Source organism: Lissotriton vulgaris, chromosome 3_1 (genome assembly GCF_964263255.1).
Source record: "Lissotriton vulgaris chromosome 3_1, aLisVul1.2, whole genome shotgun sequence".
In the NCBI taxonomy this organism is placed as follows: domain Eukaryota; kingdom Metazoa; phylum Chordata; class Amphibia; order Caudata; family Salamandridae; genus Lissotriton; species Lissotriton vulgaris.
In genome coordinates this window covers 996,984,097-997,008,952 of record NC_141689.1, presented here as the reverse complement: position 1 = coordinate 997,008,952, position 24,856 = coordinate 996,984,097, and the positions used below count along the sequence as shown (strand labels likewise).

Below are 24,856 nucleotides of genomic sequence, written 5' to 3'. Positions count from 1 at the left end.
ACACACACACCACCAGCCATCACTGCACACTTTCACCATGCACAAACACCACCAGCCCAGCTGTCAGTGCACGCTTTCACCGGGCACAAACACCATCAGCTGTCAGTGCAGGCTTCCACCAGACACACAACACCAGACATCAGTGCACGCTTTCACCAGGCACACACACATCCAGCCGCCTGTGCACGCTTTTACCTGGCACACACACCACCAGCGAACAGTGCACGCTTCCACCAAGCACACACACCTCCAGCCGGCAGTGCACGCTTCCACCAAGCACACACACCACCAGCCATCAGTGCACAATTTCTACAGGCACACACACCACCAGCCATCAGTGCACACATCAATTGTTAATGCATCCACAATTAACTATTGTAGCAATCGCAGTATGGTGCACTTTACTTTTAAACATATTCATCTAAAGTGCAGCATACCACCATTTATACAATTCCAATACAACCCACATATTTCTACTACACACCACATGCATACACTCCATAACACATGCATAAACAACATTGCCATTTACAATGCCATCACCTCTAACTCAAATAAATCCGAGACCTATTGCATTTCTAATGCTTGTTTAAGTGATCCAATAGTGTAACATCCTTAGTTTCATCCTCATTTTTATTACTGTTTGCAGTGGACCGTTGTGATTGTCCAGAAAAAAGTGCTTTTCCTTCCTGTATCCTCCAATTCTCCCTGTCAGTGGCCATATTGAGTCAAATGGCAAGGAAAATGGGAGGGGGAGGCTGTTTCCCCATAAACACAGCTAACCACCCAAAGTAATGGGTTCCGCCAATCCCCAATACTACATATGTTGCCCAAATTGGGTTTGTATATATGTTTAATTTACTCTGTTATTGTAAGCACACTGTATTCCCATTTATGTTGAAAAAGAGACTTACTGAAGCCTGATGGTCTGCCGTTTAATGCGTCCTCTGGCCCAGAAAGTCTTTCCCTTTTATGTGGTTTCTGCTCTTCACAGCTTTTTTTTTCAATGATTGCTGCTGCAATCGCAATGCATAGAGTTAATTCGCCTTGAAACGGAACTGCCCGACTGTGCTCAAGTATGTCATAAGTCTCTTTTTCCTGCTCCGTGATTATCATACTTGAATATTTATTAAAGTGCCATTCACATTTTGCATCCGCCTACCATACCCTACACTCAGCATGCAGTAGTGGGTCAGGCCTTCTTCAACTACAGATTCCCTTCACTATGAATGACGCCATTTTGACTTTGCACATCTGTCCAAAATGTAGTCTGCTTCAGCGCCCAGGCTATTAGGCCAATTTCTGATTCCAATTCATGTAACAGTTCATTTTTAGGTCGAGACCTGCATAGGCTGCGTTTGCGCAGTCGCAGGGAGAGATCTTATGTCTCCTAGAGTAGGGGCTTGAACCCGCCCCTCTTCTCCTAAACGGAGGCCAGCCATTGAAGGAGAGGGGCATCACTCCGTTCAAGCCCGGTCTTTTTGGGATTCCGGGGGGTGTTTTTAACTTTCTTTTTCTTTTCTTTCTCTCCTCTTCCCATTGGCTGTAATTGTACCTTCCAGCCAATGGGAAGAGGAGAGAAAGCAAAACATGCACCCGAATCCCAAAATGAGGCTGCGTTTCTCCGAGGCATTTCTGCATAGCCTCGGAGAAAGATGGTGGTGTTGGATCCTGTGTCCCAGAACGAAAGCATGTTTCTGGTGTGTTCCTGTGCTGCATGTAACGATCAGCAGGTAACTTATGCTCTTTGTTCTTGTGTTGTTGCCCCCAGTCTTCCCCCACCGTACTTCGACTCTTTCTGGAGCTGCTCGGCTCCGCTCGCCTCCCCCCTTCCCTCTGCCGGCAGCCCTCCTCCGTCCCGCTCTCACCTCCCCCCTTCCCTCTGCCCGCAGCCCTCCTCCGTCCCGCTCTTGCCTCCCCCTTCCTTCTGCCCGCAGCCCTCCTCCGTCCCGTTTTCTGGAACACACGTAATCGGGGCATAGTAACACCCTTCTTCCAAGCCAGCTGAATGCCTGAGTTACATTCTGACTATTATCTGCAAGTCACGAGTTCCGATCCTGACAAGAGTGGCTCATCTTTCTGAGGTCGGTAAATGAGTTACCTGTGGTAGAAGTGCTACACGAAAACAAGTTTTCACTGCTCGGCTCCGCTCGCCTCACCCCCTTCCCTCTGCCCGCAGCCCTCCTCCGTCCCGCTCTCGCCTCCCCTCTGCCCACAGCCCTCCTCCATCCCGCTTTCTGGAACACACGTAATCGGGGCATAGTAACACCCTTCTTCCAAACCAGCTGAATGCCTGAGTTACATGCTGACTATTATCTGCACGTCATGAGTTCCGATCCTGACAAGAGTGGCTCATCTTTCTGAGGTCGGTAAATTAATTACCTGTGGTAGAAGTGCTACACGAAAACAAGTTTTCATTTCACTGATGTGATCTCTTTCTTTCTCTGAATGGCCTATGAGATTGTAGGAGCTTTGTATGTCTCAGCCAAGTCAATACAATAAGGGATATCTGGCTGCCTCCGTGACACTAGGCGAGTTCTCTTTCAGTATATTAAAGGAGCTTGCTTTGTCTCCACCAGTACATCCTGAGAGCTCTTTTTCTAAGTCAATATCAGATGATGGGGGGAGAGGAGCGCTACCTGCATCAGTCAGTAAATTATGGGAACTTTCCCTATTTGTCAAGAGGTGTGTGCACTCTCTTTCCCAGTCAGTGTATGATAAGAGCTCTTTCTGGGTTGCTCAGTATATAACTAGAGGTCTGTCTGTCTGTCTGAGGCAGTACACTGTGGAGTTCTCTGCCTCACTACATACAGAGGAGCTCACTCAGCACTAGACAATACCTTGTAGGACTTACCGCTTATGAAAAACGCACACAATACATAGTGACCATCTGTTAGGGATGTGCCCCCTCTCCAGGCAGTAGGCGCTCAGGCTGCTTTTTCCATAAGGCAAGATGAGGCAGCAGCCTTATAACTCCTCATAGCATTACGATCAAGTTACCAGAGCAGGCCCCGGCAGCTTCCTGGAGGGACCGACCGATGGAAAGACAGCTAGCCTCAGGCCGCACCGGGGAAGGCCGCGAATACAGTGACCCCCGAGGCCTCGGACCCTGAGGTAGGACCCGGTCACCGGCCTCAACACTTACTGCTGACCCAGAGACGCCCCAGCCCTTCCTAAACTTTCCTGGCTCAGTGAGGAAGAGAGGGAGACACGCCTCAACTTTCACAACAAACACAGACACTTCTCAGCAGCTCCCTGCACTCTTCAGATCTTGTCCCATTGGAAAGGCTGCAGAAACTGGCCTCACAAGTTACTGCTGAGCAGGAGACCCCCGCCGGCTTCCTGTCGGGAAGACCGGCCTCGGCTTTCATACACAGCCCAACTTACTGCAGGTTGCAGGCTTCAGAACCCGAACCAGAGAAGGCAAAACAACTTTCTGAACTTTGCTGACCCTGTGAGGAAAAGAGTGACTGTAATAGGCTGAACATCCTGCTTAAGTCTACCTAGCCCACCCAGGCAGGACCCCCACAGCCTCCTTAGCTTCTAGACCCCTTAGACCAAATTTAAAGAGGCCTACATCAACCTACAGGGCCAACCAGGAAGCATCTCATCAACTTCCTGATTTTTCGGACCTAACAAGACAAAATCCTGAGACCAATGAGTAACCATCATGGCAAATCTACAGAAAACCTCAGCAGCTTCCTTAACTTTCCGTTCTTTTGTGAGGTAGAGTGTAAGGAGTACAGCAGGAGTGTTCGCTGACCAATCACACCCACAATGGCCACCCCAGAAACGCCCGAGCCTGGGGTCTTGGTAGGGACAAGCCCTGTGACCAGCCTCAGGCAACGTGACTGGTCCAGAGAATGCTGTAGCAGCATCCTGAGAGTTTCCATTCCCGGAGGAAGCATCTAGTGACCCGCAGTCATCATCATGGCTGAAGTCTCATCTGAGGGTCTCCCAGGAGACCCAACGCCGGTCTCAGCGGTACATGCTGCAGCAGTAACTGATTGACAATCAGCGGATATTGCAGGTAGTTACTAACAAACTTTCATTTCCCTTCCGCCGTACCCCTGCTCATTGCTTGCTATTCCACCCACTCTTTTAACATTTGCTGTGCTATGTGCTTGAATTGCCCACTCTATGCACCCTCTGCACTCTCGGCCCCAGCAACCCCATCCGCCTGCTGCCCTGTGCCTCTCCCATATCCGCTCATTCCTTTATGCACTACACTTGTTAGAGGAATATGCATGCATCCTGTTGTATCTCTTCCTGCACCCCACACTTTTCTTGCACAGGCAGCGAAATGCAATAGGTCTCGCATTTGCGAGAGATTAAGTTATTGGCATTGTAAATGTCAATGCCATTTATTTATCTGTTTTCAAAACCAACACATAAATTAAAAGTTTGACATTTACAATGCCAATAGTTCTAACTTTTGCAAAGGCGAGACCGTTGCATTGTAAATGCTTGTTTATTTCTTTTATTTGCAAACATGAACATACATTTTAGACGGTGGTATTTTATTTTATATCACTTTCTCACTTGAAATGCCTATCACATAGGTTTGCAAAAAACAAGTAAATAAAAAAAATAGCATTGTTCCCAAGTTCAGACCTATCGGTTTTGCCAGCGCTTGTTATTTAGGGCTGCAGGGGAAGGCCCTTTTGTTGTACACACATTGTTTTAGTGCATTGCCGATTTACAATAAATAATGCATTACCTTCGCACAGAACTCTGGCTGCATGAGGTGTCAAGTCTGAAAAGTTGGTGGAATTCCGCAGGGTAAACTCTGCACCTATTTTGATGGCATTTTATTAATTTTCTGTTCCGCTGAACATCTCCGCAGTTTGCAGTGATCTTTGGAAGACGCAAATGCAGGGAAATCTTTCAGAACTCATTTATCATGCTAATAAGCACAGCAACAAAAGATGATGGGGCGTGCTGGCAGTCTGCGTGCTCAGATTAGCAATGGCCTTGACCGCAGGACTGGGCAGATGCGTAACAGTGAAATACCTTTCTGCAAAGTTCATTGAATCTCTGGAGATAGAATTATTGTTCATTATGAAGAACTGACAGAAGCACGGTACTTCTGAGAGCCTTTTCTAATCCCGCGGCCTATTGTTAGATGAAAAAGCTAATAAATGTTACAGGTATTGTGAATTGGCCGTCCATTTTCTTTCTCTCGCACGCTTGAGTGTTAACTCTTCATTTTGCTGTTTAGCACTACGCTAACAATGTTTGGTGTCCTCTGGCGGATACCTTTTTCAGTAATAATAGATGCTTTTATCAATGTAAACAAACTTCTCAACAGTAGACGGGCACTTAATAACACTGGCATTATGTGGCTCTACAGGAAGCATGGATTTACAGAGATTTCTTTCGATAATAACAAGAAGGGCATTATCAACACATTATTTTAATTTTTTTTAAGCAATGCCGTTTCACGCCCAGTAGTGTATGTTCTGTAGGCTTGTAGTTCCTTTCCATCCGCAGTCTTTTTTTAATATAGGTTTGTGGTAGACACTGTACACATTATGAGTGCTCTCATACCCACTATAGTATTTTCAGCAAGGTTTGTTGGGCTTGAAGGAAGCAGAAGTGAGCAGGGAATGAGAGCAAGGTCGAACTTGACTATATGGCAATCAGGCAGTGCTCGGAGCGCTGGTCTGACAGGTCAATGTGTGGACTGGTTTTTGATCAGTTTGTGCAGTTGTTTTATGGCCAGTTGGGCTAGATTTTACAGTTGATTTACATGATAGTACCACAAGCATTGCCTGCAGCAAACAAAATGCATACAGTCTCCCATACCTTGTAGAACACCTATACAGCGTGTCTTTACAAGATAAAAACTGGTCTGATTTACATATATGGGCCACTTTTTGAGCTATCTGGTTTGCTAATTGGGGTCACTTTTATTTTGGTGCTGGGACTATTTTTATGTCCCAGTCCGACCTTGGATGAGAGGAGACTAATGCTGATAAAATTCAACCACTTCACACAATAACTGACCACGATACCAGAGCGCCAACATCAAAAATGACACTACACCAAGGATGGGATTGAAGAAGCTGTCAACATAAAGCATTGAGTGGGCTTTCCATTGAAGCAATCCAGAAGCTGTGCTGCTCTTGGACTGCCCTTTTTGGTTGTTGGGCTCTGTTAAATTACCAACCAGTGCACCTTGTTGGCAGTTTTGGTCCCATACATTCACATTGGAAAGGGCAAGGGCATTTTCTGGTAAGGTCATTTTGTGCATGCAATGTAACTAAAATCATGATCGTTCTGAAGGAAACCAAAATATTAAAAGAATATAGTCATATTTTTGTGAATCTTTCAAACATGCATGTTTTAATATTTCAATACATGAACTGTCACAATGCTGGAAATATATAGATTAAAAATCATACCAGTTTTTCAACCACACTGCAAATATTTGTATGTAGTGTATGGCGCTGTTTTACTTTACAGAGCAGTCAAACGTCTAATTATTTACTAGAGAGGTCCCTGAGTAGAAAAAAGGAGTGGCTAGGGAGTTGCAACATCACAGAAAGAACAAGGCCTTTGCAAGGGGTTGAAAACCAATGGGCATCGAGGTAGATTGTGACTAAGGTAGTTATCCTATCAATGAAGAGATTGCAGTAGGTGAGAAAACTCATATTGCACCAACAAAATGAATACATTGTAGCAAGTAGTATACTCTGGATGAAAATGATACACATGTATGCAGCAGTAGCCCTGTGTGTGGTAAAGAAGATTGTATATATCTAGTCATATGTTGCCTTGGTATCCATACTGAACAGTCTCTCTAGGCACAATGTCAAATGGCAACTCACATATAGTTTTTTAAGGTAATGAATTGAACCTGTCAAACCACAAAGTCATCTGAATAAGTTTGCTGAATGGAGTCCAGACTAGTGGCATCATGATAAGAAGCTGGTTGTGGCAATTATTTTCCACATGTTGGTGTTTGAGTCCCTGCTTTGCAACACCTGTGGTTTACCCATCCTATCCATTGGAATTAATGATCTTTTTGTTTGCCGTACTAGTATTAGCAGCTATTTAACTCAATATTTGCAAAGCAATTTTCCAATTGAAGTGACTGCAGAGGTGACCTGATGATTTTCAACAGAATGACTGAACACTTAAATTACATACAATATTTAGCCATACTTCTAGACCAGGTTAAAAATATCTAGCTACATTTGTATACTTAACACGCAGCTAGACAAAAACAGTAAAAAAGGCAAAAATTCGTAACATGTGACATGTTTATTTTTTTCCAGTTCCAAGTCAGCCCCTTAACTTTAAAGCAGAACCTGAATCTGAAACAAGCATATTACTGTCTTGGACACCCCCACGGACTGAATCTATCATAAGCTATGAACTGGTTTACAAAGATGGAGACAATGTAGAGAAGGTAAGAAAGGATACTCTTTGGTTGCATTTTTGTTATGCTGCATTGCAGTGCTTTTTCAGAATCAGTAATAGTGTTTTCCTACAAAGGAAGCCCTGTGATATTACAATGGATGTGATACCACTGATTACTGTATCGCAGTTTCCTCTTCTCCCGAAAGGATAATTGATAATGCCAAGCAATCAGGACTATGTTCATTTTAAAATAAGACTTGGTAAGGTGTGTTTAGCTGTTGTTGTTTTTGAAGAGTTTTTAACAACATTCTGTTATATTTCGATGGCAAAGGTAATGTGACGTTACTTCCTTTGATGTTATAGGTGGGATGTATACAGGGTAAAGGGAATGGCAATTTTACTTCCTCTACTCTTATTATTCTGTGAGATGACAACATTTGTTGTTGACATAATTTTCTTACTCCACTTCTCATGAGCACTTATCTAATTTTACTGACCATTATTGTTGTTTATTAATGCGTATACCATATTTTAGTATGTATTTGCTGTTTTAAACAAAAAATTTGCATGTATAATCTCGATGTTGCCGTGACTCATCCTTTCTGTTGGTGGCCCAACTCTCAGCCACCAAGCAGACTATGCACAAACTTGGGTGATTTTGGGAGTTTCTCTAACTAAAGTCAATTTTCGATAAATGCACAACCCATGTTGAGACAGTGTTGGTAGCTTTGCACTCTGACATTATTATACAAGTACATATTTTACAAGTAATATTATGAGTCATTTAAAAATAAATTTCATAGCAACTGATTAAAACATAGCTGTCCTTTCTTACACATTGGAACAATAAAAAGAAGTTTTCTAAAAAATTGGACATTATTCCCAGTTCTTTGTAATAAGGCTGTGATTCAGCTTTCACAGTTTGTGTATGTGGTGCACCTGTGCTTATGATTTAAATTACGTTAGTTCTGTATGGAACTGGCACTGTGATGGTGGGTGCTTATCGGTGTGCACACAAGTCCCTCTTCTTAATTTAAAGGGAAAATTACTGTTTTGGTCATTTTGGTTAGGTGCATTTGTAATGAAGGTTCCACCGTCGTTCTTGTTCTAGTATAAATGCACAACCCATGTTGAGACAGTGTTGGTAGCTTTGCACTCTGACATTATTATACAAGTACATATTTTACAAGTAATATTATGAGTCATTTAAAAATAAATTTCATAGTAACTGATTAAAACATAATATGGATCCTAATTTCCAATTGTAATGCAGTAACACAATCTTTCAATCAATAAATGACTTATTTGAAATGTAAATTAACTATGCTTTTATTGGCTTGATTAAAAATATTATGAGATATGACATTCCTTCTCCTGTCAGAAAACAGTAAACAACTGTTACAGCCTTCTGGAGGTAGATAGCGAATGCCTTTATGGATTCCAAACTAGACTGGAGAAGCTACTAAATCAACTAACGGGGACAAATATTATCATGTCCATATATTCAGCACTGGAGTTAAGTTCATATCAGCAAACATTTTTAAAATCTTGAATTGTGAAGCAATTTAGTCCTTCCAATGCAGTTAATATTATATATATGACATGGATACACATGGGCCGGCTCATGTCGGTCTGGATAATCAAAAGAACAGAAGAAGTCTAGACTCTTCAGAAAACTTTCTTCCTCCTCACATCTAGTCTCTGGAATTATCTCCTATTAGAAATGTGCTTAGCCCAGAGCCTGTTGTCTTTCCAAAAGACCCCCAAGATCTCTCCCCTCTCACGCTTTCTCTTATCCAGCTAAGCTCACTCTTAACACTTCTAAAAGACATGTAAGCAGTGCTTGTGCTATTTTACTATTTTTCCTGTTTTCTACAGTTCTACAGTACACAAGGGTTTTACATTAAACTGATGGACCATAGCTCACTTCAGTTACCCAAAACTATTCAACTAACAGAGAGGATGTGCACTATTTTCAGTGGTGAATTTACAAGAGAGAATATAGTCTGAGAGGTCTAATGTGTAAAACTATATTTTAGAAATAAATAACGATAACCTTTCATTTTGTTGTAGAAATTAGGTTTTTTTTTCCGGGCATTTGTTTCACCATAGTGTATAACAAAAATTACAGGAATAAAACGTGGCCAATCACTAATGACACAACAAAAATGGAGAGAAGGGGACAAGGAGCTAAATGAAGGTCCAGTGACTCGTGCTCCTGAAGATTAGACCAAGAGTCACTGTTCCTATGAGAGAGAAGTAGAGAATGAGACTACAGTTGTTCTAATACTATGATAGCTGGGGACAGTGTGTCCTGATCTTGGCGCCCTCACACACCCCAAATGATATCATGCTTCATCATTGGTACAAAAGGGGGTGGTAATGGACGGAGCATCTGAACCAATCAAACACTCACACCCAGTCAAAAGATCTGGGTTTAATCCATCACCGTTCTTTAGCCCACTCTGCCACCCAAGTTCAGACATGGCTATATGCAAATCAGTCTGACCCTGTGCCTCATGGGAACAGTCCAGCCCGAACTGCCAAGCCATGCCTTCCCTGGACCGGAAACAAGCTTTCGAGGACCGGTTTCTGGCATTCCAGCTGTCTTCAGCCCGGCTTGCTTGAATCCAGTGGCAAAATGAGCAAGGGACTCACGTCTGAGCATACCCTGCCACACTTATGGCGGCCAAAAGCGGTACAAAAGGGGGTGGTAATGGACGGAGCATCTGAACCAATCAAACACTCACACCCAGTCAAAAGATCTGGGTTTAATCCATCACCGTTCTTTAGCCCACTCTGCCGCCCCAGTTCAGACATGGCTATATGCAAATCAGTCTGACCCTCTGCCTCATGGGAACAGTCCAGCCCGAACTGCCAAGCCATGCCTTCCCTGGACCGGAAACAAGCTTCAGAGGACCAGTTTCTGGCATTCCAGCCATCTTCAGCCTGGCATGCTTGAATCCAGTGGCAAAGTGAGCAAGGGACTCACGTCTGAGCATACCCTACCACACTTACGGCGGCCAAAAGCGGTACATATGGGGTTGGTAATGGACGGAGCATGAGCAAACCAATCAAACACTCACACCCAGTCAAAAGATCTGGGTTTAATCCATCACCGTTCTTTAGCCCACTCTGCCACACCAGTTCAGACATGACTATATGCAAATCAGTCTGACCCTTTGCCTCATGGGAACAGTCCAGCCCGAACTGCCAAGCCATGCCTTCCCTGGACCGGAAACAAGCTTCCGAGGACCGGTTTCTGGCATTCCAGCCGTCTTCAGCCCGGCTTGCTTGAATCCAGTGGCAAAGTGAGCAAGGGACTCACGTTTGAGCATACTCTGCCACACTTATTGCGGCCAAAAGCGGTACAAAAGGGGTGGTAATGGACGGAGCATCTGAACCAATCAAACACTCACACCCAGTCAAAAAATCTGGGTTTAATCCATCACCATTCTTTAGCCCACTCTGTCACCCCAGTTCAGACATGGGTATATGCAAATCAGTCTGACCCTGTGCCTCATGGGAACAGTCCAACCCGAACTGCCAAGCCATGCCTTCCCTGGACCGGAAACGAGCTTCCGAGGACCGGTTTCTGGCATTCCAGCCGTCTTCAGCCCGGCTTGCTTGAATCCAGTGGCAAAGTGAGCAAGGGACTCACGTCTGAGCATACCCTGCCACACTTATGGCGGCCAAAAGCGGTACAAAAGGGGGTGGTAACGGACGGAGCATCTGAACCAATCAAACACTCACACCCAGTCAAAAGATCTGGGTTTAATCCATCACCGTTCTTTAGCCCACTCTGCCACCCCAGTTCAGACATGGCTATATGCAAATCAGTCTGACCTTGTGCCTCATGGGAACAGTCCAGCCCGAACTGCCAAGCCATGCCTTCCCTGGACCGGAAACAAGGTTCCAAGGACCGGTTTCTGGCATTCCAGCCGTCTTCAGCCCGGCTTGCTTGAATCCAGTGGCAAAGTAAGCAAGGGACTCACGTCTGAGCATACCCTGCCACACTTATGGCGGCCAAAAGCGGTACAAAAGGGTGTGGTAATGGACGGAGCATCTGAACCAATCAAACACTCACACCCAGTCAAAAGATCTGGGTTTAATCCATCACCGTTCTTTAGCCCACTCTGCCACCCCAGTTCAGACATGGCTATATGCAAATCAGTCTGACCCTGTGCCTCATGGGAACAGTCCAGTCCGAACTGCCAAGCCATGCCTTCCCTGGACCGGAAACAAGCTTCCGAGGACTGTTTTCTGGCATTCCAGCCGTCTTCAGCCCGGCTTGCTTGAATCCAGTGGCAAAGTGAGCAAGGGACTCACGTCCTCGGAAGCTTGTTTCCGGTCCAGGGAAGGCATGGCTTGGCAGTTCGGGCTGGACTGTTCCCATGAGGCACAGGGTCAGACTGATTTGCATATAGCCATGTCTGAACTGGGGTGGCAGAGTGGGCTAAAGAACGTTATTGGATTAAACCCAGATCTTTTGACTGGGTGTGAGTGTTTGATTGGTTCAGATGCTCCGTCCATTACCACCCCCTTTTGTACCGCTCTTGGCCGCCATAAGTGTGACAGGGTATGCTCAGACGTGAGTCCCTTGCTCACTTTGCCACTGGATTCAAGCAAGCTGGGCTGAAGACGGCTGGAATGCCAGAAACCGGTCCTTGGAACCTTGTTTCTGGTCCAGGGAAGGCATGGCTTGGCAGTTCGGGCTGGACTGTTCCCATGAGGCACAAGGTCAGACTGATTTGCATATAGCATTGTCTGAACTGGGGTGGCAGAGTGGGCTAAAGAACGGTGATGGATTAAAGCCAGATCTTTTGACTGGGTGTGAGTGTTTGATTGGTTCAGATGTTCCGTCCATTACCACCCCCTTTTGTACCGCTTTTGGCCGCCATAAGTGTGGCAGGGTATGCTCAGACGTGAGTCCCTTGCTCACTTTGCCACTGGATTCAAGCAAGCCGGGCTGAAGACGGCTGGAATGCCAGAAACCGGTCCTCGGAAGCTCGTTTCCGGTCCAGGGAAGGCATGGCTTGGCAGTTCGGGCTGGACTGTTCCCATGAGGCACAGGGTCAGACTGATTTGCATATAGCCATGTCTGAACTGGGGTGGCAGAGTTGGCTAAAGAATGGTGATGGATTAAACCCAGATCTTTTGACTGGGTGTGAGTGTTTGATTGGTTCAGATGCTCCGTCCATTACCACCACCTTTTGTACCGCTTTTGGCCGCAATAAGTGTAGCAGAGTATGCTCAAACGTGAGTCCCTTGCTCACTTTGCCACTGGATTCAAGCAAGCCGGGCTGAAGACGGCTGGAATGCCAGAAACCGGTCCTCGAAAGCTTGTTTCCGGTCCAGGGAAGGCATGGCTTGGCAGTTCGGGCTGGACTGCTCCCATGAGGCACAGGGTCAGACTGATTTGCATATAGCTTGTCTGAACTGGGGTGGCAGAGTGGGCTAAAGAACGGTGATGGATTAAACCCAGATCTTTTGGCTGGGTGTGAGTGTTTGATTGGTTAAGATGCTCCATCCATTACCACCCCCTTTTGTAATGCTTCATCATTGGGCGGAGCTCCTCTTTGGGCCAGGGCTACAATTCCCTATGGGTCCCCCGAAGGGTCACTTTTTTAGAGTTCTTTTTAAGAAAAAGCCGTGAGGGTGTGAGTGGCAGCGGTGTCCTAACGTGAGGTTAAAAGACGACTGGAGGGGTAACTAGTAAGTTATTGAGAGAAAAGTCCATCTGCCATCAGTAAAAAACCATAAGGTTGTGCTGCTAGAGGGAAGTAAACATATGGCATACCCCTAATGGGCATGTTTAGAGGTCTACATATTTTGCGCAATGATTGGTCTCAGGAGGAGATCCCACATGCTTCTTCAGGACCAGAGAGTGTGCAGTAAGTGACAGGAAAGTATAGTGGCCTGTAATAATTAATCTTGTGCGACTTGAATGAGGTTTATAGTTTATAACTAAAATATAGGTATAAAACTTGGCCAATCACTAATGACCTCTTCAAGCCCATTCAGTTATTTACCAAGTAAACCACCCACAATGGATTGGGTTTCGTCTAATAGGCATAAATTCATAGGTAACATATTTATTAATTATGATCTTTTTCCACAGCACTTGAACAAAAAGATTTGTTATACTCCTAAGAGGCAAAAGAAACATATTACTTCTCTCTGAGACCTGTTTCAAGTTACTTATAGGCCAGAATAGAGTTGATCATTAAGGCTGTCTTGATTTAGACAGTTGCACTCTAGAACACTAAATTATTTTTTTGCCATTCCACACAGTACCCCTTGTCACAGCCTGTTGGCTTATGAAAACCTAATCTAAGGTTGTAGCACAATAACTAGTGAGGTGGAAACTAGTGCAAATGAGCAAGTGTGTGTAGATGTCCTCTAAGTCCATCGAAAAGTTTGGTTAAGCTTAAAATTCCTAAGTGCAAGCTTATGGTATTGACTGTAGACCAATGTCTATGAGCATATATTGCATTGGAAAGAGACAGACAGTTCTATAAATGTTTAATTAGATAGCTATGAGGATTCAGTATTAGGGAGAGATGCTGCAACCATGATTATCATATCCTTTTAACCAACTGGAAGCAATATGTTTGTTTTTTAATGCTTCTGGGAAGTAACAAGGCTACATTTAGTTCAATAGAGGGGCATCCAATGAGTAAGCCAGTAGGCAATTAATCATGAAATGAAATTCTGGAAACAATCTATTAACCAATGGGAAAAAAGATGAAATTATGTCTGAGCCAAACACTTCTGATAGATGAAATATTTGATACTGGGAATAATTCAGCATAGTTTTTGGTGTTAAATGTAGGTTACAATGACAAATGTATAAAAGATTTATCCAAGAACAATGTATGTTTCAACCCTCATTTTCATCTGTATTTTTACATAGAGCCATACCTTCGTAATATTGTTATTCCAAAGTTGAACATTATCCTACAGTAGGTGGCTTGAATTGATATGACATAGAAAGGATTTCAAACTCTTAGAATCAATGTACGTTTGGATTTAGAATTCATTCTCTAATGAAGTAATACAAAAAAATCTTAACTACAGTAACAGATTTAAATTGTGTGTTCAATTATGGTCTGACAAGAACTAAAAAGGTTGTAAAATGAAGAGTGAGTACCTTTAGAAGAAAATCGTAATCGTAGAGATGTAATATATTGATGGTGTAGACACTGTTGTAAAATGTTAGTCATCTAAAGTAAACACATGAACAAGAACACATGTATAACAAGCTTCTCTCTCTCCATGGATTGTGTGTATGGAAGTATATATGCTGAGAGCCTTCAAAGATCGATTAATAAATTGTCAGAAAATATCAGACTTGCTACTGGCCTGTCAGTTTCCTAGAAAATAGCTTTTGCCCACCTGGTACAATACCAAAATACCTTGATACAATCACCAAGAGCAGACTTGCTCATGCCTTCATGTTCTATTAACAACAATAACACATTTCTTTTGCAGCGCATCACCATTGAGCCAACAACAACCTACCGCCTGCAAGAACTAAAGCCAAACAGCCTCTATTACTTCACCCTCGCTGCCCGCTCTACATTAGGTTTTGGTGCTTCCACCGCAGAAATCTCAGCCAGAACTATGCAGTCAAGTAGGTCTTCCTCCTTCTTAATTTTATTCTGGTCCTTGTGTTTTTTTTCAAGAAGACTATTTGAAGGATACCTCACACTGCCAAGAGTAAGCATTGCTAAGAGAATAGCACTTAAACCAACACAAAGAGGCAAATGAATTCTGACATCTAAAGATGCAGCGTATGTTTGAAAAGAAAGAAAGAAACTTAGCAGGTTCATGCTTTGATGTGAATGTTCATGAAGGTTAGAAGGACTGTCTAGACATCAGAAGGACCATACTTATTTTAAAGCACTCCACCATGAACTATAACATATGTGCTTTGCTTAAAAAAAAACATAAATAAAAATGAAGCTTGCTAAGTGTGTTCAAACTATGTTATCATTTCCGTCCTTTACTTCTGTTTCTCTTACCTAAGAGACTGGAAGATTTACAAAATCCAACCAAGCTTAAACTCAAATTGGTGAAGTTGTTGGTGTTGCTTCCACTCTAACTTTTGAGTAGAACATTTTAAAGCATGGATTAATATATATCTCCATTTTAGGGCAGTACACATTTGTCCTAGTACCTAGAAAACAGACAATACCAACATTTTGAGGTTTATCAGACAACCCTTAAATTTAAGTTAGATCTCAATGAGTTTATTTTCTCAATACACTCAGATATACTGAGTCCGCTCTTCTACAGATTATGTGCCTTTTCTAATTAAAATGCTCCCTTAAGCAAACAAATATGAATGTCTATAAAAAGGTATATTCCGATATTTCTAAATTTATGCCATGCAAATTGAAGAAAGCACATACTTTCCCGACTGCTGCCAATGCCTCAGTTCTACTACTGTCTGTCTACATGACTTAATATTTTAGAAAAGGGACACAGAGTAAGATAACTCAGTATGATAATTAATTCTACCACAGAGGCAATCTGTATTCAAGTCCTGTGCCTCTCGGAAAAGAAGAATGTGAATCTTTCTTAGAAATCTTCATTGCTAGACTGTTGCTCAACCTAGGAGCATTAATATCATGTTCTGCTTCTGTATGGTAATGTTAGCTCCAGCCTTCATGACAATCCCTGTCTTTTTCTGGAGTACTAGAAATAGAGATATTAATGGATATAACAATTTGCCATTCAATGTATAGTGTCCCTGAATGCTTTCAAATGACATCAGCAATTTCGTAATGAAATGTTTCTCTGGTTTGGCCTACCAGATATCTTTCTATGGCAGAATCATCCTCAATCAATTATAGAATACCAGAAGGACAACCATGTAGAAATGAACTAGACATTCTATTGGGTTGCATCATCCAGTTGGAGTAGGTGTTAACAAGTGTAGATGAATATTAAAAAGACATTAAAAGTATTGAAAAAAACAAAATAGGGCATGATTGCCCTTATGTCAGACACACATATATTTGGTGATAGTTTTACTATCAACCTTAAAATTTCTCCAAATATGGGGCACATTATAGAGAAACACTGGTCTCCAGCTTCAGAAACAAATCCCCAGCTAGATGATGTTTACATTCTAGCATTTTTGCAAACAATCTAAGAAAGGCCATATATTTTAGGGTTTACCTCAAGAAATCTGATGATGACCTCTCATGCCATTGACATTTTGGGTCTAAATGGCTTTCTGTCACAGAAATAGAACCTTACCAAAAGACAATGTTGATTAGTTCGTTTTTATTCATATAAATAGGATGATAGGTAGAAAAGAAACCACTTCAAAAATCTTATTTCATTAAAACAAATTCTTGTCTATTTATTTTGCGTCATCTTGAACAATACAGGATTGTGGCAAGGCAAAGATTGTGAAATGTGAGTCTATATGCAATAGTATACTACGAGTCAGCAAAACAAGAGCAAGATTTATTTCAGCAAGCACTACTCAGGCCATTTTAAAGTATACTTCTGTAGCTGCATTACATATGTGGAATTTTCACTTGCTATTTGAGAGCAAAGCAGATGCTGACTGCAAATATAAAAGCCAGGTTATATGATGGTTTTATATACATAGAGGATTGCTTCTCAATAGCATTGCATAAAGTCTACAGATAATGAATGCAAAACAAGTTGACCGTAACTGTTTGGAAAATAACCACTGCACAGGGAAATAAACCAAAGAGTGTGGAAAGCAGCCACTATTCTTTTATCAATATGTTGATTGAGTTTGGCATTGGTCATAAAGAATGGGGTTGTAAAGCTTGCTATGGTTCAGTTCTGTCTGACGAAATACCTGTCTGGAAGGAACTGAAGCAGTATTTTTTCTAACCTTTCCACTGTGCTCCATTTTCTACTTTCTGTAACAATGTTCTTTTCCACAGAAGGTCTAGTTCTTGGGGCACAAGATATCAATCTAAAAAAGGAGAGAAAAAACATGAGGAATATAAAGCTCATCCATCACACAATGGTGATTTTGCAGTCATAGACCTGAAACTTAACAGGCTCCAGCTGCCACAGTGCAGACTGTTATAAGTTTAATTTACCACCAATATAGACTTTACCTTTGACAATTCCAGCTGATGATCTAGATGTAGGACAGTTATCATCACCTGGTATCACAGTTATTTGTTACTGTTGACCATTTGGAAAATGTCACACAAACTATATCAATCCTTTAAATTTTGACACCACTTAGAGCTATTCTTAATGAATAGAGAGCTGTTTTCTATCAAACTTTACAACTCATGTAAGGACAATGAATATCTTGCAAATTTTTTCCACCTTTTTGCCCTTGTCCATACTCCCATTAAAAAGGCTTTCATTGTCTATCTCTCGGAAAGGGCTGTTCATAAGATTACAGACCTCACTCCACTCTGCCCACCTTGAGAGCCCTACTGTGGACGTGCTATTGAAACAGCGGTATAATAACCAACAGTTGCACTTCAAGATGACTTGCCTATATGATGCTGCATTCCTGAATGTATTGCTTGACCTTGTTACCTGTTTAAGAAAAGACAATAATATGCTTTGCTTTGTTTCTTTCCTCAAGTGGTTTGGATGTTGCCATGTGTTTTCGGATGCCTATTACTATGTTGCCTCTCTGTTTACAAACATTAACATTTTGAAAATGCCTACATTACAAGTACTAAATTACTAACCTCTTCGGTGCTCAGGACGGCACCCGGCCGTCCGACGTCTCGGTGGGCGTGTGCTAAGGACAGCCTGGTCCGAATCCCGCCCACTTATTAATTCTCCCACACAGCAGGAGAATTTGCGCAGCGCCGAAGGGGCTAATAAGTAGCAGCAAAAGTGGATTAACTCTAAGCATATGCTAGCCACCATAAAACCACTCCTTATTATGAGTGTTGTTTCCCCAAAAAAATGTATATGACAGTAATGGTGAATTTCTTAATGTTAATGGTTGAAATATTGGTGCCATGGACAAATCTAGCAATTACTCAGTAGGTTTACTTATGTGCTGGTGGGTTTATTAATTATCTGCTATCATAAGTTTGCTTAAACATTGTGCTGAGATAGCCGCTGGTGGGTATGGTAAGTACACTTTACAGTCAGAGTCTACAAGCCTGTCGTTTTCTATGGTAGGTATAACTTTAAATACGATTTTATACATTTATTTAAACTATGCTGCATGCATATGTTGGCTGCCCTCAGTGTTTGCATAAGCACACTTATACAAAGATTGTGCGGGGCTGACTTAATTTCAGTAGTCTTTCTGTATTCAGCAATAAGTGAAAAGTGAATGTCTTGTGTTCTCTGTATTCTGACAATTTGAATTTGGAGGACTGGCTGAAACTAATGCAAGATTCCCCTGGTTCAGTATTACTATAGAATTCAAAGGGCGCATGGTGTGCATGGGCCCAGTATAATAGAGAAATTGAAAAAGATCACACAGGACACATATGCCATGTTTTTCTCCATTATTGAATAAATCATTTATAGTTCCTATTTACACAAACAGTGTGGACAAGGATACTACAACCACTTAAAAAGCAACATCATTTTCTTCAAGTAAAAGGATCTCTGGTTAATACCATGCAGTGACTTTGAGTACACATATGGTAAAACTACGAAACTTTAACAGTTCCATAGCTCATCATTATCATCTATCTATTGCCAATCATTAGAAACCAGATCTCAATTAGTAAGCCAGTAGCCTTTACTTGCTTGCCACATAAAATGTGTTGTGCATAGATAGCAGAAGTAAATTCAAAATAACTTTCACTGTTGCTGCTGGAACTTGTGCTTCTGCACACACCATGGTCATCCTGATGGCATTTCGATGAAGCAGCATCTCTCCATTAGTTTGTGATCTTCTAATAAACCATAAAGAACTCATTTTGTTTGTTAGCAAAAAGAAGGGCCTCAAATTAGCCTAATAACTTTCCATAACTGTTTCCACTTAAGGCACTAGTAGCAGTGTATTAGAAATAATGATTATACGTTCAAAATTATTCAAGTTCTGACATATCGCATTGGTCCAAAATTAGCTCCCCCTAAAGAACTAAAGCCATATTTACTTTTTAACTTAATTTTAACAAATGTTTCATATTTGTATAGAAATTATGGAAGAGTAATTAAATAGGTAAAATCACAATACTTTGCTTTTATTGTACCAGAATACCGTGTTACAGTTACCTGTAACAGAAATATAGTGTCTTAAAGATTGTCTACTAAAATATCACCCCTTTGGAGTGAATGATAAAAAAGCCTAATCCCAAAGGGACAATTCTTTTGTTAACATTATTTCAGAAACAACATTTATGTTGGACAATATTTCTGTAGATGCTATTCTGACATGCAACCTACTCACTAATGCCTTGAGAAATTGCACTGATTAATGGATGGCAATTTAGAATAGGTAAGCTAAAGAGTGCAAACACTTTTATAGAATTTCATTTTAAATTGCAATTGTTAGTGAACATTTCCTAGACCCTATCTGAATGTTATAGTATTTGGAAAAAATGAAAATATTTACTTAACTTTGAAAAAGAAGGCTGGTGTTGTTATTTATCTATTTATCTGTTGATTTGTTTGAGAGTTTAAATTGTAGACTACATCTTCACCTTTGCTTCTGTATACTCAATTTGCACTCATTGGTGAAGCAGAGCAATGAAGGCAGGTATCTCTTTTTCATCCAAGGTGTTGTAATGTTCCCTTTTAAGCTCATCAGGGGGGCCAGGTAGGAGTGGCTCAAGTGATGGTTTTGGTTAGGAGCATTGGGATGCATTAGTTGTTATTGGAACTTTGGAGATCACACTGAAAAGCTATTGTAAATAGTATCTAAATATATTCTTTGCTTGATCATTACCAATAGATACCTTTGCAGTCTGTGCATGTATACGCATTGTAAAGATTTAGGGCCTGATGTATGAAAGGAAATTACATTTCTTAACTAACCAAATCATAATTTAAGTCAGTTAAAAAATACAATACTACGTTTCAATATGTACAAAGGCCAACCCCAGTAGAAATCGCATTTTGTGATTCCCTAATTATGAAATCACAAATAAGGATTACCTATTTCCTAGGCACATCTACAAAGCATTTCTTAAATGCAAAATGTACATTTTGGAAATGCTATTGCCATAGACTTCAAGTCGATGCATTTTTTAAATAGCCATGTAGCGCACACATGCCCCTAGGGCATTTGCATGCTTTACATGTGCACCACATTTAGTGTGGTGCATCAAGGGGGGCCTTAGCCCCATAGGCACCCTTAATTTTGCATTTTATTATTTGTGATTTCCTAAGAGTGATAAAGTACTTGTCCCTTTACCACCATTTTGTGTACATCAACTACAATTCATAGTCTGTTTTGTTGCTGTTGCTGCTAATTGCCATCATCAACATAATAATGCCTGGATACACAACAGGCAGTTCACCCTAATTCATGGAAGAATATGCTCCAGCATTCAAAGATGTTAATATGACTCTCTGACCTATCCCCTATTGTAAGTTTAACCCAGCTGGCTACCTGAAGAGACACTTGTGCAACATGAAAGGTAGTGGTGACAGGGTGACTTGAACATCTCTGCAGGAGAGTTCTGTGGTGCTTGAGGAGGGATTAATTAATTAAACACCCATCCCATTTGCACTCTCCCGTCCTGTAACCCTTTGAGAAGCATCAGGAGGTGCACTATGTTACATGTGGGAGAGCAGCCGTAGGGACTGAGGTTTCCGGCTGGCATGATTTATGGTAGTAAACAGGTATTTGGCTTGTGTGAATATGAGCTCTCATTCTTTGAGAGTGTCTGAAGCTGATTATAATCAATCTTCAGGCATTGTAGTGCTCTTACAGATCTTTGTTCAACTCTCTATCAAAGGTGGCACTCAGAACGGCAGATATTTCTTTGAAATGTTCTGAATGTTATGCCTATTTATTTTATTGGTTGTAATTTATTATGTTTAACTTTGTTAGTAGATATAAGTTGCACTATATGTGTAAAGTATGTGAAAAATTACTTTAGATTCATGTTGAATAGTATTTCTAAAAACTAAATTATTTGGCACTTTTTAAAATGTCTTGGCTAGTTCTGTTTGGAATTAGTAACAATCTTGGCAACTGACATCTAAAAGTGTACAAATGGTAGCGTAGCATTTCCAATAGTTAGCTCTTGTTTTTAGACGTACTTTTTTAGATGCTCTAACTCTTACATGGGATTTACAAACATATTGCAAGTACTCTCAAATTGGAATAAAGTATTAGCTTTAGTTACCATGAGCTTGAAACATGAACCTAACTGTCAATGTTAAAAAGCCTAAATTAAACTTTGTTTTTTTACATATGAATTCAAGCATAATCTAATAAATGTTTTATTATTTTAGGAATACTAAATGTCCAATAATAATAATAAACTCACAACTGTGGTTTTTTTCCTCGACCAGTGCATCTAGAACAAAATCTAATCACTAACTTAGCATCTTAATGATAGGTCACTTAATTTCTGTATTGGTCTTATTTGCAATATGGGAATACTCTCAATTGGGGGATTCTCCTAATTTATTGCTGAAAAAAATAGGTATACCGGAACTCTGAACTTGTATTAATTACAGCCAGTTACAGGAAAATTGGATATGGAAATATATTTGTTGATAAGAGATTTTTTAAACACAGGTAGGTAATATTGTAGAGATATCATTTCCATTTATGTCCCCCTCGTTTCACTTTTTAAGTTTGTTCCTTCACATTGATTTTGTACTCCATGATAAGCCAAGGTGCATCAGGCTGCCTGATGTATTTTTAGATTTTAAGTTTTAGTTTCCTTTATGTGTCCACTTTTTATTTATTTTTGGTTTTTTCTTTTGTTTTGTTATGTGTCCCCACCATTCTTATCCTCTCACCAAAACCCTCCACAATCCCCACTACTGAAATTAGAGCCATCCGCTCCTCCTCAAGACATTCGATGCACAAGTCGAAGTTCCACTAGCATCTTGGTAAGTTGGCTGCCCCCGCCAGTGGAAAAACAAAATGGAATCATCACCGAGTATGCCATCAAATATGTTGGACTAGATGGAGAAGATATCAAACCCCATGACATTTTGGGCATTTCATCAGACACCAACCACTACCTTTTGGATAATTTGGAAAAATGGACTGAATACCAGATCACTGTGACTGCCCACACTGAGATTGGACCAGGCCCTGAGAGTTTAGCTGTATTGATCCGGACAGATGAAGATGGTACGTTGCCTACGCTGCTAAACACTGTGCCCCTCTCAAATTTTCCTAAACTTCTATCTTCATAGCCAAGTCCTCCCTTTATCCTTGCCTTCCTTCCTCCTTTATGTTAATTTTATAACCTCAAATCCTATTTAGTCAAACTTTACTCCTGTCTATATCTTGGCAATCAATAGACAACAACCATTTCTAAGTGCATTTTGTATCTGCTACCTTCTCCTTTCCAAAAACCACACAACTTTGTAAAATAGTTCTTCACTTCTTGTATTTTTTATTCTTTTCCTGCCATACTACATACAGATTCTGTCTGTAGATAGTACTTTAATAATTTTTTTCTTGGTGCCCTTTTTAGCACATCTTTTGGAAGACTGATGCTTCAACACTTTTGCCATCTTTCTTATTTATTGCCTTCAGTGTCAGAATGGAAATGAAGAAGGCCCAATTGTCATACAAGTTTTTTTCCCTACCAACAAAATATAAAACATATTTTTGAAAACCTATTGCATTTTTAATCATTTCTTTTCAAATATCTTTGTACTTAAATGCTTTGCACAAAGCAAAGCATCTGCCTTGGCTTTTTGCATTTTTACATGTCTTCTATTCCTCAAATGCTCTTTTTTTCTTCCATTTTCTTTTTTGCATCAGTCATTCTTTTTGATCTTTCACTAGAAGGTAGAGCAGATTTGTTTCATAATTTGAGAGAACTTGAAATTAAAACATAAGAAAATAAAGAATTTGCCTTGGTGAGTGGAACCAGTGACTATAATTCTGTTTTATCAAATGATGTTGTTCCAGTTCCAAGTGGCCCTCCTCGCAAAGTCGAGGTAGAGGCTGTCAACTCTACATCAGTCAAAATCACATGGCGCTCACCTATGCCGAACAAGCAGCATGGCCAAATCAGAGGATACCAGGTCCATTATGTGAGGATGGAAAATGGAGAGCCGAAGGGGCAACCCATGCTGAAAGATGTCATGCTGGCTGATGCACAGGTAACTACATGCACATTTTCCTTAATGCATGCTCTATAAAATGGTGGACAACAAACATAATCTACCTTTTATCTTTTTGGCCAGCTACGGATACCTGCATGGTTGATGCTATGTATACCATTGTGAAGCATTACTTGATCAATATATTAGTAACTGTATGAAGCATTAGTTGTTCAATGTGTTAGTAACTGTATTGTTTGTTGAGCAATCCAATTTATTTGAACATTACCTTGTGTTGTGAAGCTCTCTTGTGGTGGAACCTATGCTGTTTTAAATACTCACTTAAACATGTATCCAGAGGTTTGATTTAGTGGCGACCTTTGACAAATTTCCATGCAGTTCAAAGGACAATTCATTCACAGACAGTAAATCTGTGTTGAGTGAGAAATAAAGAAGAGCAGTTAACATACTTTAGGGCATATTTACAAGGGCTTACCGCCAAAGGAACGTCACTTTTTGCGACATTCCTGTGGTGATAATTCCTTTTCCTCATTTACGAGATGGCATTAAACCACCTAAAAGTAGCGTAACGCCGCCTTTTAAATAAGGCCCCGTTTCATGCTACACTTAGCGTCAAAGGAGAGGGCAATGGGTGTTGCAGTGGGCGAGCTGCCGCAAAACCCACTGATTTTTACACTGCCCCCTATTTAGAAGGGTGGCGTAAATATGGGGCAGTACCAAAATTAAAGACAAGGGAAAACCTGGTCTTAACATAGTGAAACGAGAAGGCATTTTTTATTTCTCCATGTTTATGCTGCTTCTATGTGTGCTGGATTTTGCAGCACACATACAAACAGCAAATCGCCATAAATGATTGTTTATGTGCAGGAAGGTGTCCCTTCCTGCACATAAACAATCATTAGGAAAATGACGATTTGCAACTTCTATGTGTGCTGCAGAATGCAGCACACATAAGGTGCATCCCTGCATTTTCAGAATGAGTGTGGCGTTAGCAATTTTTTCTTAACGCCTCACTTAGCAATTCACTTGTAAATATGCAGCTTTGGTCTTTGTTAGTGTTAAATATTAGTCAGCTACAGAAACATTTTGTGTTACTCGAAACATGAAGCGATAAGTGGTAAAATGCAACTTCAGTACATAGGTAAGGGCTATGGAGCCATTCCAAGTTATAAATAATCTCAGGAAACAAAGTTAGTGGAGGGTGTCCGTTGCCAGCGGGCAAAGATGAGATCATAACTCTAATTTTATCTATAATTTTCTTAATTTGAAAGGACAAAGTTTA

At 41.0% G+C, this 24,856-nt stretch overlaps 1 protein-coding gene across 21 annotated transcripts in view; it reads left to right on the top strand.

The window, feature by feature from the left end:
- The window catches only part of PTPRD (protein tyrosine phosphatase receptor type D), a 2,576,377-nt gene that overhangs the window by 2,248,301 nt on the left and 303,220 nt on the right, over positions 1-24,856 (top strand). For 12 of the 21 annotated variants that reach the window (XM_086961360.1, XM_086961364.1, XM_086961363.1 and 9 more), the window contains 4 exons: positions 7,284-7,417; positions 14,863-15,004; positions 22,322-22,627; positions 23,420-23,613. In XM_086961360.1, the coding sequence (XP_086817486.1) occupies positions 7,284-7,417; positions 14,863-15,004; positions 22,322-22,627; positions 23,420-23,613 (776 nt within the window). The remainder of the gene's footprint in view (positions 1-7,283; positions 7,418-14,862; positions 15,005-22,321; positions 22,628-23,419; positions 23,614-24,856) is intronic. The other 9 variants (XM_086961373.1, XM_086961372.1, XM_086961379.1 and 6 more) reach the window with 2 other exon arrangements.